Here is a 16,479-nt window from a genome sequence, read left to right on the forward strand (position 1 = left end):
TTACATATTATTAATATTATTTGTAAGCGCAGCGTGCCTTACATAATTGTTCCTAAGTCTTTAATCAGCCCTTGACTTCCATTTATTTCACTGGGAGATCTGACTGAGCTGAACTCCAGTAACAAATGTAGTGCAACAACAGCTGCTTCTCTAGCTTAAGGCAGAAGCAGCTGTGTTCCACAGTTGGTTAGAAAGGAGTGAAGATGATGGTAGGGACTGCTAAGGACTCAACTCTAAAAGTGGACTTTTATTTAAAGTAATCAATCCAACAATGGCAAATCTAAGGAGTGCCCAGAGGGAGAAACACGAGAGAGGCCTTTGTTCATGAATAGCTGATGCTTCTCAGAACTGTGCAGGGAACATGGAAAGAAAGTCAGTAAAATAATACAGTAGCAGATTGCTGGCACTAGTTACCAATGGAAAGAGCTCACCACCAGCCATGAATGAAAACCTGACAGAGCCACTTCTGAACTGCATAACGTGATTCAGCCCCTGTTTGTCCCTTCCTTTGAGCTCTCTCCTTTTTGGCTTTGATCCAGTTCTTCTCTTTCTTTCTGCATCTTTCTCCACACAATCCATACACAAACCTTTTCTCTTTTCACATTTCAACTGGCTTCCTTGTCAGTTCATGCTCAACCTCTTCCTTCTCTTCTCAAAGGGACTGCAGAAATTACAGTGGAAAGTAGCAATGGGATGAGAGGATTTAAAAAGGGAATACATGAGAAAAGAACTCAGTTATAAACTCAGTAATTCAGTTATAAGGATGACAGTGCTGTTTCTTGCAGTGGCCACATGTTCTGACACTCTTAGATGCAGCCTTTCTTCCTTCTTTCCCATTCAAATCCCCTTCTTCACCTTGTTGTTAGAGTATGGTATGTGGGGGGTGAAGAGGCAAGAAGATGGGAAGCAGAAATTTGGCAAAAGCATTTTGTTCTATGTGATTTTTTTCTTCTTGTTGTCTTTTTCTGTGTGCCATTATGAAAAGCCATCTTCTTCCTGAAAAAAAATGTATTATCCCCTCTTCTGATCTCATCTATGCTAGAGTTTTGTTAGAACTCCAGAAATCATTGTGCCTGTATGGTGCAGAGGTGTGATCACACTCCTAGCACTGGGGAAGTAAGAAAAATTAATGTTAAAATATAAATGACATCAAAAGTATTTGCACAAATAAAAGTATAATTTCAGATATCATTTTTAAAGATGTTTTATGGTTGTTTAAAATGGATGTTAACATTTCAGGTGTCCTGGACATTATAAATGACACTGAAGTGGGGAATAACAAGAAATTATCATTATGATATTATAGTACTTATGATGTTCTTTGGTGCTTTGGGAAAATCATGATTTTCTTTTGCTCATACATTCTTTAGAAAAATTACAGTAAGGACAAACACAAACATGGCAGGGATTGTAATTATATATACTATGGTTTTACACAGTAAACCCTAATTTTAGGTAGTGCTAAGACAACAAACCTTGGAAATAAAAAAATTTAATGCAAAGTTATTGAAGACACTTAAAGAACATGACTAATTCATAAGGTCTGAATCCTTAACAGTAGCCAGGGATGTTATTCTTCCCCATTATTCATTTTTCATTACAGAACAATGGAATTGATAAAAACAATGGTTTTTGTTTTGATCAGAGTTCTGGCATTGCAATATAGATCTATCAGCTGGTCCACAGCCAAAGGAGTCTAGTCTCACTCAAAAAGCTTTCTTCTACTTCATAACAACTTCCTTCTTAACACAGAACTTCTAGGAGTTCAAAACAACCAATATTGAGTTTATACTGAAAAAAACCCCTTTCTCAGTCTGTAGTCTGACACACATTTATGTCCACACTGCCATCACAAAAAGCAGACCCTGCCTTCTCTCACTTGTTCCTACCTCCACTACACTGGCAGCACAAACCTCCAGGTAGCTACACAGTGAAACAAACAAACCAACCAGCTTTAAAATCACCCATATTATTACTTTTCATCCTGACTATTACTTTTCATTCAGACTGATTAAGTTTTACCACTAATTTTTGAGACTACTGCCTGAAAAAATGCATCACAAATGCTTTTTGGATGCTGTTTGCAAGGAAGAAACACAGACTAACAAACACAAGGAAGAGCAGGTCCCCAAATTGTGGAATAGATACCATAAGTGGGATATCAACTGCTTCAATGGATATAAGAAGTTTTGTCCTGAAGTTACAATATTTCCTACTGCCTGCAGCACAAGACTCATCACTTACTGCAGCTGTCACTACCAGCTGAAAGTATCTGAACAAGCCAAGTTTTGGAAACATTGATCAATGTTTTTATGCATGTCTCTCATTAATTTTAGATGTTAATCTATGGCATAGTTCAGTCCTGATATCTGAACAACTTTAGCACAGAAGAGCATTTGCCTAAATTCAATAAGCATTTCTGCAACTGTAATCAATCTATTTCTACAGGAAATTATCCAACTGTATATAAATTATTACTGTTATAAAGAAACAAAAAGTATACTGTTATCAACCAATTTGAAATTATAATTGATTTCTTAATTTAGGTTATTAATATAAAGGTGTAAGTTGCTTTTGTTTAATTTGCCTTTTTTAATTAGTTTTAGTAACTCTGAAAGAAAAATATTAAAATGGACTCCTCACAAGCCTTCTTGTTCCTCAAGTCTTAGAACAGATCTCTCTTTATTCAAGAACTAATCTACCAACACAGCCCCATAAATTCTCATTTGATTACCTTATAAGAATTTTTATACTTAAACTAAATTGTTAGACAAAAGCTTAGGAATCACAGTTCAACTGTTAAGTGCATTTTCAAGTTATGATTTTGGCCCCAGCCTAACTAGAATAATAATAATGATGACATGGCAAAACAAGAGATTCTTCCAGTTAGTATTTGTGTAAATTTTTGTAAACAAGTTCTTAGAAAAGAAGTGAATGGATATTGGAAGAACTGCTAGGAATTTCCTCATGTTACAGATTTCTTTCATCTGAAGAAAACAGGAAGCTGTAGTAGCAGGGACATCCTGCTTTTGTTAGGTTATACTCAGATGCACATCCTCAAATACATATATCCTATTAATATAGAAGAAGAGAAGTCCTTGGAAGAGAAAGAAGAACAAAATCCTTTTCTTGTGGACTTTGAATCTTGCAGAAAGGGAAGAAGTGCTACTTTAAACAAATCTTCAGCATTTTCTCACTGTCCTGTACTGAAATAAAAACCAATGGTATTGCTGAATTGTATTTCACAGTCTTGACAGATGTAATTAGCTTTGAAAATTACTGGGGTGGGGGAAGAACAGGGGTCTGCATATTGGAGAGTAGAGGACACAGGCAGGTAGAGTGCCTTGTCACAGAATCCCAGAGGGGTGTGGGCTGGAAGGGACATTAAAGAACTCCCAGTTTCAGCTCCCAGCCCTGCCAGGATGCAGGCAGGCAATCAGTATTGCAGGCAACCCTGCCTCTGCCTTCCTCCAGCACTGCTGGAGCACTGAAGGAGTCTCATTGTGCTGGGAGCAGAGAGAAGCAGGAATTCCAGGAGGGGAAAGGTTCCCTTTGAAGCACATGGCACCAAGAGCTTCCCAGTGACCATGGCAACAGCTCAGTGGGTTCCCAGCCTGAGAACCGAGTTACTACAGCCATGCCTCAAAAACAAAAAAAGTCTGAAAGGAGGAGAGAGGGGGAGGTGGGGTCGGGGGTGTGGGGGAGAGAAGCTGAAGCAAAATTAGCCTGGCAGAAACTGAGCGGCTCCCTGGTAGGCAAATCCAGCCAATAATGCTGCTCGGGTTCACGGGGTTTCCTTTTCATTTCCAAAAGCTTTCTTCTTCCTCTGTCATTCCCCTTCTAGCCCTATTCAGGAGCTCATAAGATCAGTAAAACCCAGGCCTTTGCTTTGCCTGCATGCAGCATGGCCTCAAACAGGGCTGCACTGTGATCAAAGGTAATGGTAAAACACAGCTGCCACACACACTCCCTGCCTCAACCAAGGCCCAGCTTGCATGGGCACTCTTCACAGTAAAGACATTTTTTTAAACACTTTCATTTCCATTACATCATATCAAGAAGGACAAGCAATGACTAAGAAGGATGAGCAATTACAAAATCAGTATGAATTACAAATCGATATGAAAACTGCAAAATTAGTATGAAAATGGACACATTAAATTCTGTATAGCTACCTGTGGATAAACGAGTAGAACTAAAAACATAGGCCAGAGTTTACTTAAAAAAAAAGAAACAAAAACAAAAAACCAAACAAAACCACCCTCCCAAATTAAAAAATACCTCAACAACCAAAACCAACAATAAGAATAAAAATAAATCTTTTCACCAGATTCATGTGCCATGCAATTTACCTCTACACCTTTTAACTAGTCTACAGTCTACTTCACCATATTCCAAACTTTCAACAATATCACCTCCATGATGATTTAACCTTGGGGGCAGGTTAAATCAAACTTCATGAGGAACAAACTATAGGTTTGCACTCCTTGATTTCCTCCTCCTTTTCCATATGGAAAAAAATCCATTTCCTTTCCCTGCTCAAGACCAGCCCTCCCTCATTTTCCTTTCTTTTCCTTTCTCTATTCCTTTCCTTCTCCTTCTATTTTTCCTCCTCTGCCCCCCACCCTCCTTTCCCTTTTACATTTTCTTTTAAGTCAGCTGCCAAATCCTAAAAATAACCAGAAGAAGATACATATACACATGCAGCAGGTTTGATATTTACTCAGGCAAAAGAGTTTATAGGCCACACTGAATCCTCACATTGCAATTTGTGTACCAGCCATGGAAACTGAACTTTTCAGAGACCCAGACAATCACAACACAACTCATCCTCACTGGTAAGATAACCAGGCTGACTTAACTGATAGATCTGAAAAAACCTCAGGGCTGATGCTCCTGCTTCTATCTGCACTCCACAATATTCCAAGAATTCTAAAAAGTCCTTCTAAATCAGGACATAACTTGAGCAGAGTGAGAACTGAGCAGAAGGGTTGCTAGCAAGAGATGAAAAGAAAAAACTACAGCAGAGAGCATGAAATAGGGAAAAAATATTTCAGGAAGAGAAGAATAAATAGAGACAATACAGAACAATGAAATGCAGTGCAGTATTGACTAGAACCTTGGCCAGAGTTTTTTCACCTGTTGAAATTGCTGTGTGTAAACTGGCACATGTGGAACTCTCTGCCCCAATTCTCTAGACACACCCTATGTCACACCACCATCATTAAGCAGCAAAGTATATGCTACAAAGCAAAGCCAAAGTCTGCTGTTCAGCAGGGCAAGCTTTAGGAAGCTAACATCAGCAGATACTGAGCTGAACTTACTCTGGAGATGGGTGTGGGGACCTGGGGAATATACAGGACATGGTGGGATTTGGGTACAATAAGACAGTTATATATTTTAAATTTTTTTTTTTTTTTTTTTTTTTTTTGCAGGGCACCTATGGTTCAACTTTCTTTATCCATTTTGTACATCTCTCTCCTCATATAATTTTCAAGAGCCAGACAGATGGGACTGAACAGCCTCCTTCCTGTAATGGCTTGCCTCAAGATTTAACTTATTCCTGGAGTTTACTTATAGATCAGTATGCATCTTTCAGGACTCAATCTTTTTTCCTATCCTTACAAGACCTCATCCTAGATTTTTATCTTTCTAAGAACAAAGAAGCAACAGCTAGAATTTCTATGAAACAAAAGACAGTTTTCCAAGTTAGAAAATAAAAGTTGTCTTACCCTGCAATTCAATAGAAAGAGAAGTCACTTCTTAAAGAGATATATTTCACCATGTACCACAAGTTAAACATGCAGCAACTTTTAGATGAGAAGATTTCCTTGGAAAGGTGAAGTTTTTAGAAGTTTTGTTTACAAATTTACAGAGCCAAGTTTTACGTAAAAAATGTCAACCTGCAATTTTATTTTCTGCATGATACACTGCTAAGCTGAAGTCCTAACATATTCCTACCAACTTCAGGCAGGATTTTAGGATGAACCCCTATTAGGCAGTAAGTTTTCAACTTCTCAGTTACTGGTAGAATTTGTATGCTCTGTCATACACTTTCAAATCTTCCAGACTTCAAATGCCAACATATTATAACCTCAATAATAAAAAATTTTAAGGCATGAACAAAAAAAGGTCACACTTCTGCTTTCTTTTTTAACATATCTGGGAGCAGTAATGGCATCTTAGTGACATCACCCCATAAAACAAAGAGGAAAAAAAAGTTTTGTAATTAAGATTCCAGAGTCCCCATTCCATGGTGAGATTCCACCATCATGAAAATCTTTATTTTTTTTACCAGTACATTAAGATTCACTTGCTATTAGAGATATCTATCCTGTAATGAAAGCAAATAAATCTTTCTAGGTTTGAAAACCCCCAAAAAGAGGAAATTAATGTATGCATTTTCAGAAAATTGTGCCTAAGGAAAACCAGTAAGATGCTTTCATTTTGACTGCTTTGACCAAGTAAGAATCACAGTTGCAGTTCACCCTTGCTACTCCAATATTGCTTCTGCTAAACAGCCATTTTTGCTTTCATCTCTGTTAGGTTCCTCCAGAGCTCAGAAAGGGAATGCTCAGCTCTCAGTCACCATCTCTGTCAACTGAGTTATGACAGCATCTTTCCCTGAAGTACCCAGGGTGAAAACAGACAAAATTTTATGGAGTAATGTGAGTTACAAGCAACCCCAAACTATCCCCTTACCTTCCCTAAGACAGTGAGGCATGGCTTGGGCTCCAGCTCTGGCTGTTCCAATTTCACCACTCCTACCCAGCCATATTCATACAGGTCTTCCTCATCATTGCTATTACACAGTCCAAGTGGATGCATCTGAAACAGAATCAGAAAGAAATCTTTAGCCACTCATTAGAATGCAAAAACATATGGACGTGTAAATAAAATAATAAATAATAAATAAAAGTGCTTTTGTTTTAAGTTAAGGTACACCAGAGAAATTGAAATGTAACATTGCATATATGAAGAATTCAGTGGATTCCTGAAACATGCTATGAGTACAAAATCTTTGCAATTTTATGTAAGCTGTCATTTTGCTTATGAAAAATCATTTAAAGCTAACAATTAAATGTGATTTTAAGTCCTTAGCTCAGAAATAAAATTTTTAAGTACAAAGCCCCCCTTGGCATTGCAAACCACTTTTCCTTGCAAAAGGACAGAAATAATACAAACTGTTTGGCAGAGTCCCTTATAAAAGCTTTACACATCATTAAGATCCAGACCCCATGTTTCAGAGCCATTATCACCTTTCTTTTTAAATAATTGCACAGTAATAGCAGCCTGTCATCCTTTGAAACAAGCCTATCATGTAAGCCAAAGTAAGATACAAGAAACTTCCTAACCATTGTGAAGCACTCTCTATTGTTTTCTGAACCCAAATGATGTGGGGGGTAAGTGAATCATGAAGTGAGAAACTTCAGTCTCCTTTCAGATATTTGTGTTTCTTACATTAGGCAACAATATGTCTTTGTTTGTATTTCAGATATTTAATCTGTTCCTCCTCCTTCCAACACTTGGTGTAGTTACTCTAATTAGAGCAGTTACTCTAATTTTATTATGGCAAGGAGCTTCCTAGATATTGTTTGTCTTTTCCAAATTTGCTGTCATTCCTTAGGATAATATCTTTGTGTGTAAACTAGAGTGCCATACATCTCACTTCTTATACTGTCTTCTCCTTGTTCTCTTTTTCCTTGGTTTTTTCACAGATCCTTGCTTGTTTCCCAGGCTTTAACATATAATGAGAGGTCTTTGCAAAAAGTACTCTGTACTTCAGCCAGTTTTGTGCTTTTTCTTAAATCTCAACTTTATCAAACTAGCTGAAGAAAACCACAAACTGATACCAACACTTTGACAACTTTACTTTCTGGTAGCTGATTATAATAGGAGAATTATACTGCTCAATAATTTACATATATATATATATTTATCCCTCACTAATCCATGCAAAGTAGCACCATGTAATGGCCCCTAATCCCACCATCACTTCTGCATCACCAGCTTGTCATTTTGTCCTTTTCTGCCATGTCTTGTACCCTGACTTCCATTTTGCAAGTGATACAATACACGGAGTGTTATTTATATTATCTTGTGGGGCCCTAACTTTCTGAATAACTTGGGTGATTACTGTAAAATATGGGAAACATGATGGTGAACTGACACAATAAAGGGATTTTCCTACCCCTTGTTATTTTTCAAGGTTTATCACCAATCCATTCCAAGAAAAAAAACCCAAAACAAGCCACACTACACTAGCTAGACTCTTAATTTAGCCTTTCTCCTTTTTTTTTTTCCCTAAATAAGTTACTATCACACACTGCTGAGCTGTCTACCATCTCACATGGATGAGGAACTTAACTCAGTGCTAAAAGCTTGAGGGTAGTACTATCACTGGAAGATGACCCACTCTGTAAATTCAGTATCTGATGGATAAACTCCTCAGCACAGACATAAAAACAGAGGATGGAGTCAGGCTGAGTGCTCTCTCCTAAACTGCCAGGGCAGATATACCAACACAATTAACCCCACAAAGAGTCCATGGGATCCTTTAAGCAAACACAAAGCTTTAATCGATATTAAGTATCTAGAGCAGCAGAGAACCATTTCCTTGATGTAATTCCCTTGACATAGGGTGTATCAATTGAGCTTTGAAACCATAACCCATATCTAAGAAGTTTCTAGTTCAAAATCCTTGAAATATGCTGGGGCACTTTGCACATGCCTAAAAGGGTAAAACTGAAACCACGACTCAGGTGCTTTTATCCAAGGCTACAAAATCTGTATACATTGTTGAGGGTCTAAAATAACTTTATAAAGAGCTGCACCAATTTCATGTGGGTTAGTGTTACAGGGCAGACAAACATTAAACCAACAGATGAAGAATACTTTGCTCTGTAACTCTATCATCTAAAAACTCCTGATGATTAAAGGAAAACTTCCACCCTTTTGCCCTTTTTTATGCCTGCCAGGATAAGGCATTATAGTATTACAAAATGCTGTATGAACAGCTCAGGATCTTTCTACACACTGTCTCATGTATAGAAAAGCTTTGGTCTTTTTTTCCCAGTCATAGAATAAACAACAGCTCTACCCACTTCAGTCCAGAGGAAAAGGACTAAAGAAGGTAAGAAGGCCAAAAGGAACAGAAAATTCTTTCCACTGCCACTTTCCTCAGAATATTGCTTTCCATAACAGCTTCCAAGTGTGAATGACCCTCTGGATCAGCCTCATCAAGCACAATCTGCTGTTTTGTCCCTGGAAATCAGTATAAACCTGAAACTGAAAGAGCTGCTTCTCTTCTTCTTACAAATATATATTTAAGACACAGGAAAAGCCCCCAGAATCAGCACCAAGGCCAGTAAGACACAGGCTTCAATGACAGAAAACTTTCTGCCCAGAAAAGCACTCCACCACTCCAAGCCACAAGTAGTTGGTAGATTCTGCTTGGATACCACATTGTAATGATCTCTGTAGATCATGACAGATAAAATATACTGCCATTTTCCAAGCCATTTTTCTTGTCACAACACAAGTGAATTAAGCACAGAATCACAGAACACACAAAAGTAAGGCTAAATGAAAATATCTATCAGGCCCAGGGAGGATGTGGATCACAGACATGCTTTACTTTAAACACACTAAACAAAAGAGATGATGGACAACCTACAATGGCAACAATAAAACTAATTATTTTCTGTGCAGTGGAAAATTATCAGTAGTTTCAAACTGTCACAGTAAAGAGCAAATTCAAAACACTACAGTGCACAAGCCTTTGAAAAGGAGCAGAACTATTCAGTGTTTTTGTGAAGAGCTGAACTCTTTATTGGTGAACAGCCTGAAACAACAGACAGTCCATATAGCTTTCCCACCTGGAATGCACTTGGCATGGATTCATCTCTGTCCACATGAATTCACATTCTTTCACTAGACAGGCTTTTGAAATAAAATTTATGAGGTTTTGCAGTTCTCAAAAGAAAACATTAAAAATTAGTCAGCCTGAATAGGAACTCTATCATCAGGGAAAGCTTTTCCTAACCAGGTGTAGCCTCTGGTAACCAAAAGGAAGAGTTCCTTTCCTGGCTTACCCCAGGTGTAAGGAAGCAGAGCCTGACAACTCAGTTCAGACTTCAGATATTTTTGGTTAGCCAGCCCCTTGGTGTCCAGCAGAATGTCCATTACAGATAAGCAATCCAAAACTGTACCAATAGGGGGAGGAAGTTTTTAAGAACTGAAGAGTAGGGGTTTTTTAATAAAGTTAGGCATTGTTATTATTCCTGCAGCCTCATGATAAAACATGAGGGTTTTTATGCTGAACTGGAACACAGCAGCCTTTTTAGAAAAAGGTGAAAGCCAGAAGCATTTTCCCACCACTCTGCAGCTTTGCCATACAGAGAAGAATGTTTATTCCCTGGAACAAATAGAAAACCATTAAAACATGATTTCTTTTTGCTATCAGGCCTGGATTTTTTTTCTGTTTTAAAGAAGTACATCCTGCAAAAAACCAAACTGCCACAAAAAGTAACATTATAGGACCTGAGCATTTTAGGAGTGAGCTTTTCTTGGCTATCAGCTGTGACTGAGCTGTCCAAGCCAGTGGTCAGCATTGAACCCACAAGTGGCTTCCACTGAACTTTCTCTATAGCAAGAGCATCAGGCATTCCTGAAATCCTCTTACAGTCCTCTTAGCCCAGGAAATGTGCCAAAAGGGATGATGAGAAACCCAGTCTATGCTGTAACTGAATGTAAACCCAGAAATACTCAGCTGAGTGCATCCACCATGCAGTAGAGGCCAGGCAAATTCTACAAGGCAGCCTGGCCAGCACAACACAAATCCCACCAGATCCTGTGAAATGCAGCAGTAAGTTTGAAAAGCAGCCAAAGGAGGTTTTGTTAACTAGGGAACCAGATCTTAGCACTGATCTAGTTCATCAGCAAACTCAACTCACCTGTGCCATGGTCCAGCTTCAAATCCCTCAGGACAGGAGGAGAACTGCCTGAAAGACAGAGCTGGCAGCAGCAGCCTGCTCCCAGGCACCCTCTGCCAGCTCTGTCCCAGCTCAGGGACACTGCAGACACCCACAGCATGTAATAGACATTTACAAATCTAAACTCAGCACATTTAGATTTGTAAATCTGCACCAGATTTGCTGCATAAGCAGGGATTGTACTGCCCAAGCAATCTACTGCAACAAAGCAGCTGGACACTAATTATTCCAAACACTTTGCAAAGGAAGCTCCTGGTCCATTCAAACAGAAAACTGGCATCTCCTTCCTTTAAAGCATCTCCAAAAAGCAAAATTCCCATTAAAAGATGTTCATAGTGTAGATAATTTGAAGGCAGAATTCTTCTCTCAGGAATGTAAGTGCTTTGATTACACTAAGTTCTCCTACCATAGTGTTTGACAGAACAAAGGAGAACAAAGTCATGTTTATAACTGTGGCTTTTTTCCTCTCTTTTTAAATTGATGGAAAGATGCTGGCAAAAAGTGTAGGCATAATGGATGAGAGAAACTAGAGAGAAAATCTGCAATAAAATGATACCTTCATAAACTACTTTTAGCAGAAGTCATCCAGTAGCTATATGGTAAAACAAAAGAGTTCTGGCTCTATAAGGAACAAGACAGGCCCTCAAAACATACTAATAACCAAAACTTTAAACATAATTTTAACTGGCTGGGAAAAGCAGGATTATTCTGCATCTCATGAAAAACTGCATTTATCCCATAGCACTCAAGGGGAGATTTAGAAATACTAGGTCACTGCCATATAAAGTCCTTGACTTAAGTTAAAGGCTTGATATAGAGTTACTAATACTTTGCAACTAAGTTTTCTAGCAGAAAATGAAGTAGGAAGTATGAAGACACCCTGACAAAGACTGAACAACATAATGGGATTTGTTCAACCTTAGGGGCCAGAAAGAATGAATACAATGATTCAACAACAACAAAACCCAAACAAACAACAACAAAACCAAACAACACTAAACCCCAAACAAACTTCCAAACCCAGTTGACTGAAGCTGTTCATAGGGAACCCAAAAAGAAATTTCCCTTTGCTTTCCCTTGCCAAAAGCACACAAGATGCACACTTAGAAAACTTGGCTGTGATGAAAATTCCAAGACTGTTAGGAGGGAATCAGAAGAAAACACACACACACGTGTACCAGAGAAGGCAGTATTTTATTTTACAAAAGCACACAGATCTGAACTATTTATTTACTGATTGTGTTTGAGCAAGGAAGTTTAACAAACAGATTGAGAGATCAGATACTGACCCAAATTTCACAGTACTGTAAGACTCAGAGCAGTAGTGACTGTTCTTTGTATGCTCACAGTGATTTGAGAAGTCTAAACTCATTACAGTTCATTTTTTGACACTTGAACTGGTCTAGATCCTGACTTTCCAGGCAGTCCTGGATGTAGTAAGAGCTGAGTTGCTTCTCCAGAGCCCTCTAGGACCTCTGACAAGAGAAGATATTATTTTGTGTATTTTGCAATAAGCTACTAACAAGCAGAGCTGGTTTGCTTGCATTCAGGTTTGTGGGGAACTTTGCTAGACAAACAGAGAAGGGCAGGGAAGGAAAGAAAGAGGAGTTAAAAATAACACAAATTATTTCTGAGGCATCCTTTGGGGGCATCCTTTGGGTTAGAAAGTGAAGATCCAATTAAACAGCAGTATAAGGATATACTAATTACATCTGGAGATCATAGATACACCCCCCACATCCTATTCTTCTAATTTTGGGTGGAATGCTGCACTGAGGCATTCCAACTGCATGCACAGGTACATCCAGATTATTTTCTTCATGTCTGCTGTAAAATACCCTCAAACATATCTTAGTCCTGCCTTTATTCATCAATATTCCACATCAATGTCAACTATCATTTTGCTCTCCTTGCCACACTGATGAAGATTAATTATGACAGAAAATTTGAAAAAGGAGATGGTAACATTTGTAAAAGTGTGTAAACACTGTTGCTTACAATGCTCTGTCCTAAATAACCTCACCTGTTCACCTTTCACCACAGTGAAAATTGGATGTGTATTCCTATGCTTTGTTTGATCCCCTATAATACCATACTTCTTACCCTACAGCTACTGTCCCTGTAAGACTCTCATGAAGGATATTCTCAGTATTTAGCAGTCTCATTGTTTGAATTTCCAGAGTAGTCAGTGTCCATGCAAAATGTGGCCCAGGCACAGAGCTCTAGTGCATCCCTTCCCATTTCACAGCACAGCCTTCAGTAACAAGGTGATTACACTGTCCTGGCTCCAGGAGGAAGCATTCACTGCAGGGAGAGGGAGGGAAGAGGAACAGAGAACATGCACACAGAGAAAGGCTGCACTATAACTAAGAACAATATTGTACTTAAAAAGAGGGATGGGGGAAGGGAACTAATGTGAGTAGATTGTTACAGGAGTCCTTACCACAATACTAATCAAACTTCCTTTGTCCTATATACACATGCCAAGCAGGAACTCTGTATTTCTGCCAGAAGTCATTTTCCATATGCATGACAACATTTTATCTATATAGAGAGGTAAAAGCCACAGAGGGAAAAAAAAAAAAAAAAAAAAAAAAAAAGGTGAGAATGCAGAAAGAAATGAGGCTTAAAATGCACAACACTCCATTCCATCCCCCTTCCCCTCACGCCAACCTCTCATCTATAATCCAACACAAGAGAGACAACAGGCAAACAGCAAGAGGTCATCTTCAAAGGGCTGGTTGCCAAGGGAGGCCAGTGGAAAGAGAGAAGGCATGTCCTCATCAAAGTCCAGCAGCTGTGGGAGAGCCACAGAGGTGCAGCTTCCCCTGGGGCTGCAGAGAAATTCAGAGATGGAGGATAAAGCTGGAGCTGGCAATATAAAGTGGGCAGCTTTGCACTTTGCTTCAGGGGAAGCACAAAAGAGAAGGGTTAGGATATTTTAATCCTTCTCTCCACCCATGTTTTGCACTTGAGATAGTTGAACTACTGTTTAAACTCATCAAGATATATCATGTAGAATATGCTGTAGTAGCCAGCAACAAGGATCTACTCAGCTCAGAATTGAAATTTTGTCTCAGTGACCACACTTAGAAAAGGGATGAGAAAGATAATGTACAGCCAGCTGTAGTTTCATTGCTTCTCACAGAAAACATAAACACATATTCAATGTTGCAGCCTGGGAGACAGTCACACAATAAACACTACCCAACAAAATAAGTGTTATTTTTCTAGGAGAAAGTGTGGAATAATAAATAGTCTCCTAGCTACCTGCAATATTTGGATAAAACAACAAAATTATTTGCATAAAACAACAAAAGAGCAATCCCAGACTCTGCTTTTTACAATTTTCATAACTTTTTGAGACATTTATATGAAATACACGCATGATGACCAAATGTAAAAATTAAGCCCCTAGTCCTCAAATACAGGAAAAGCAGCTGCAAATGGAAGCACTGAAATCTAAGATGAAGTAAAATTAAATCTAAGCTTAAGTAAAATCTGAGCGCAAAGATGAATTTAAATTGCTCTACCATCAACCAAAAAAAAAAATTCAATAAATAATTAAAATTTTAACTTTGTAGTTCTCAAAACTAGGAGCTACTCTATTTTAGAAAACTATAATCTTTTCCTGATAGAACCAGCACTTGGTTATTATTATTTTCTCTTAAGTGTCTTAATTAGCCAACAGAGCTTAAAACTACAGCTGTTGAATTATCAAGTAACGGTAGGATGGAAATAATTTCATTATATTTACCTCCCACGTCATGGCCACTATCTTCCCCCAAAAGAGACAAAGAAGGGAAGCAGCTGGCATCTGCTAAGGATGAACAGACACACTTCTTGAGTGTGTGTTTTGGAGCATGAAGTTTCAGTTGCTGTCAGCACAGTGGCAGCCTCAGTGCTAATTCAAATGGCACCAAAAGTTACATGGTTTGAACAAATCCTCTGGGTTGCAACACAAAAAAAAAAAAAAGGCATCAGCAAAAAAGGTTTTAATATTTAGAAAATTCTCAGTCATTATCTTGACTGCAAGTCAGTCTGGAAATACCATTAGGGAAGGAAAAGACAGATCAGCTTTAGTTAGCATGAAAAAGAAATTTTTCTCAAGGCTGAAATGTAATAGTTCATAGCCTAAAGATGTACTCTGTTTCCCAGTTTAGTATGTGAACTGATCTTTGAATATTCACATAGACACTCTTTCAAGATTCTATGAACCATACAATCTCTGGCCAATAGAAAAATTCCTTCAGCCTGTTCTGTACAAGATGCTCTGGAAAGTTTTTGAATATGATGAAAATTGAACAGCCTAAAACAGAACACAGATTTTGTGTTTTTCAGAGCAATGTGATGGAGACAAACCAACCACCATCCCTGAGCCAGTGAAGTGCTCTCAGCTGAGGGCTGGATGATGATTCTCAGTTCCCAGAGCACTCCCTGAGGCACAGGCCCAGCAGAGGTGGGATTCCAGCACTGCAGCTCTCACTGCCCAGACCAGACTTTCCAGCACCCACTCTTCTCCCCACTCTCCCCCAGCTGCTCCTCCCTTGCATTATTTCTAAGGAATCATTTTTAATCTTCTGTCTTGATATCAAAGTACCTGTGCTGCATACTCTGTTCAGTATTTCCTCACTCCTCTGCCATAAATTACCCAGTTCTGACCCAGTCTACTGCAAATCCCTTCACACATTTCTCTCAAGACATTAGAGGAAGAAAAATACTGGAATAATCTATGGGTATTATGGTCTTCATTACTTATTTATTATGCTGCTCTTAGTTTGACTATTTTGGACACCTCCCCTTATTTCTTACCTTTGCACAGATTTCTCTAAAGCTTAATCTTTAATATTTCTAAATTTATAAATAGTTGACTTGAGGATAACTATCATATTCCTGTGTTGAATTTGTCATAAATTACAAAGCATTCTCCTGCTCTATACATTTAACTTAGCTTATATTGCAACTACCAAAAAATGTTCCAAGAAAATCCCTGTGACAGTTTACAGTCTGAAGGTAGTTTCATCTTAAATTGTTTCTCAAAGTTTGCCTTTTGGTCAGATTTTTGTTAAAAAAGAAATTCTGGACCAAAACACAAACCAGTAAAGTTTACAGAAGTTCTGTTTCTAACTCAGCTGCCACATGCCTTTTCATATCCCTGTTTCTCCACTTTGTGCTCCAAGCTTTCCTCTCCAAAACTCATCATGTGATCTTCCTTTCACCTGATAACCCAGATTACTTCAATGGATTTGTACTCAATTCATGGCTTCTGCCCACATGAAAACATTTTAAGATGCTAGGTAACTTTTAGAGGGAAAGGACTCAGAAGGGAAAGGAGAGGTCTCCAAATAGGTTCTGTTTGCTTCCAGACTGTCTCTTCTTTCTCCAGCATCAAATTCTCAAGAAATTACTTCTACAGCACCCTTCATGCTCTGCTCTGCACCTGCTCTGCATGTTTTCTGGCAGAATCCAAACATCACACCTAGTT

The 16,479-nt window shown here is 38.5% G+C and overlaps 1 protein-coding gene across 3 annotated transcripts in view; it reads right to left on the bottom strand.

Moving 5' to 3' along the window:
* The window catches only part of ZNRF3 (zinc and ring finger 3), a 63,203-nt gene that overhangs the window by 22,676 nt on the left and 24,048 nt on the right, over positions 1 to 16,479 (bottom strand). For all 3 annotated transcript variants that reach the window (XM_079322919.1, XM_079322918.1, XM_079322917.1), the window contains exon 2: positions 6,703 to 6,828. In XM_079322919.1, the coding sequence (XP_079179045.1) occupies positions 6,703 to 6,828 (126 nt within the window). The remainder of the gene's footprint in view (positions 1 to 6,702; positions 6,829 to 16,479) is intronic.

This window comes from Erithacus rubecula, assembly GCF_903797595.1.
Source record: "Erithacus rubecula genome assembly, chromosome: 19".
NCBI lineage: Eukaryota > Metazoa > Chordata > Aves > Passeriformes > Muscicapidae > Erithacus > Erithacus rubecula.